General features: G+C 54.6%; 1 protein-coding gene across 1 annotated transcript; it reads right to left on the bottom strand.

Moving 5' to 3' along the window:
- Nucleotides 1-1,318: 1,318 nt before the first annotated feature.
- Nucleotides 1,319-1,861, bottom strand: LOC146395525 (annexin-2 receptor-like). The gene has a single exon (XM_085002007.1). The coding sequence runs from the start codon at nucleotides 1,859-1,861 to the stop codon at nucleotides 1,319-1,321; it is 543 nt and encodes a 180-aa protein (XP_084858133.1).
- Between the last annotated feature and the right edge of the window lie 265 nt (nucleotides 1,862-2,126).

The following is a 2,126-nucleotide window of genomic DNA, read 5'->3' as shown; positions in this document are numbered from 1 at the left end:
CAGGATAGGGTCCGCATGTCTGGTGTCTAAGGACCCAGGACCGTGTTAGACCAGAGATGGACCTAGTAATACATTGGAGAACTTGAACCTGAAATGGTGGGCCAGAAGGAGGTCCCTGTAACTAAGTGGGAACCTTAGGGATATCGGAAAAGTCAGTGATGGGAAGTACCAGGGGTCTAAATCAGCTTGGTGTTGACCTGGAACTTTGGTGATACACTCAACAATCAGTTAAACTGCCCCTGGTAGTAATTCTTTCTGATAACTTCCCTCAGGCGTTTCTTTCCATCTTGACCACTGGGCCAAAAGCATAGCTAGAAAGGAAGCAATGACTTTCACCTTTGATAGACAGACACCTGGTACATTAACAGAGTTTGAGCTAGTACCATGCATCTTACAGGCCAGGTCCAGACTCTTGGGCTAGCTGTCTACCACTGCTCTCTTGTCTTCTTCTCAACCTCTGGTGCCTGTGTTAGTCAGTTGAAGCCAGGTGTCAGAAACTAGACTTGTGGTCCTTTTGAGAGAGGAGGCCTTTTTTGAGCTGAGAAATGTGACCCCAAGAGCTTACTGCTTGTTGGTAATACCTGATTTGATCTCTTCCAACGTGGCTGTGAAGAATGCTTTATTTGGTGTCTTTTCCAGTGGACAAAACCTCAGGTTGTAACCCATGGTTCCGAAGGTCTTCCTCTGGGAGGAATCAGTTTTCTTTAAGTGCTTGGATGGGTCCCTGACAATAATGTAAACTACTTATTGCCTTTGAGAATCCCTGCTTCATACACAGCTTCGGCTACATGCATGGGCTGCCCAGGCATTATTTCAAAAGGGAGTTATTGATGTTTATCAAAAGTGATACCCCTCCTAAGGTTGAGGAGTACCAAGAGAAGAGCTTTTGGCCCCCGCAGAGGGACCGGAAGGGGAAAGGGCCAGTGCCAGGGAGCGGGAGCTTTTCTCCAGGGAAGTGGAATTCCCAGGGCTGCTTTTTGCTGAATTTCCAGCACCCAGCACATGTGACCCAGGTTGACCCTGGCTTTGCCAGATCCCTGGCCACCCCGCTGTGCCCAGGAGATCAAGGCACTGAGGGTCCCAACTGGCACTGGCCATCTGATCCCTGTCCCCAGATCCCTCCCTCAAATCCAAAGCAGGAACACAGGGAAAGAGAGAGTTGTTGGGATTTCGTGTCATTTATTAGGTGAGGGACAGAAACATCCACAAAGGTCTAATGAAGACGAACTGTTACATGCTTGGGAAACCGGAGAGGTGTCTTTGTAATAACATCAGTCCTAGGAGATCTTCCGATGAAGGGATGAAGGGTCTCCAGGACCTAAAGGCAGTGGGCGAGGCAGCCCAGGGGGTTTGCCAGCCACTTCAGGGAGATCCGCCGCCACCAGCGTTGCGACGTCGGGTGGTGCCTTCCCAGGCCAAGAGGAGGGCGATGCTCCTCTGGTCGGGTCCCCGCGGTCAGAGGTCTCGGCTTCCAGCTGCTGGGCCCTGGGCGCCAGAAGACTCGCCCAGGGAAGCGCTGGGGGCGGGCGGCGGCCGCTTCTCCCCGGGGCGCCTGTGGCTGGCGGCGGGTCCCGGGCGTCGTGGGCGTGTGCGGGGCCAGCGGCTCGGCGCTCGGCCGGCAGGCGCTCTGAGCTCGGGGTCCGTGCTTCGGGCAGAATGGGCGCAGCAGCCCGCAGGGGGTCGAGAGGAGTTCCCGACTGACGTCCTGGTCGTCCCAGGAGAGCTGGCCCAGACTAGGATACAGAGGGAGCCGCCAGCCTCCGGGGTCCCCGGAGCTCAAGATTTGCAGCGCCTCTGGTTCCTGGGAGTCCTCGGCGGAATCCCAGGGCTCGCGCACGCAGCGGGGAACCGTCTGCTCCATGGCTTTGCGCAGAGAGAGGAGGAAATGTTTAAGGGGTCCTTACCTGGCGAATTTATACTTTGCCTGGCCCTTGGGGATCCAATCAGAGGGTGTGAGGGTGGGCGGTGCCATTTTCTCAGGTTGCAAATAGCTTTAGGAAGCGGGGACGTGAGGAGGTTCTGGGCAAATCCAATCTTCTTGGGTGGAGTTGGCTGAAGGTGAATCAGTTTTGCCGCCTTGATAGGGTTAATTGTTGTTGTTGTTGTTTGCCTGTTTGATTGATTTT

This window comes from Sus scrofa, chromosome 16 (assembly GCF_054392235.1).
Source record: "Sus scrofa isolate SSC_HxYL_T2T_F1_AM1 chromosome 16, Sscrofa_HxYL_maternal_Yorkshire_Landrace_v2.0, whole genome shotgun sequence".
Classification (NCBI taxonomy): Eukaryota; Metazoa; Chordata; class Mammalia; order Artiodactyla; family Suidae; genus Sus; species Sus scrofa.
The sequence above is the reverse complement of the archived record's forward strand: the minus strand, read 5'-3'. Positions and strand labels throughout refer to the sequence as shown.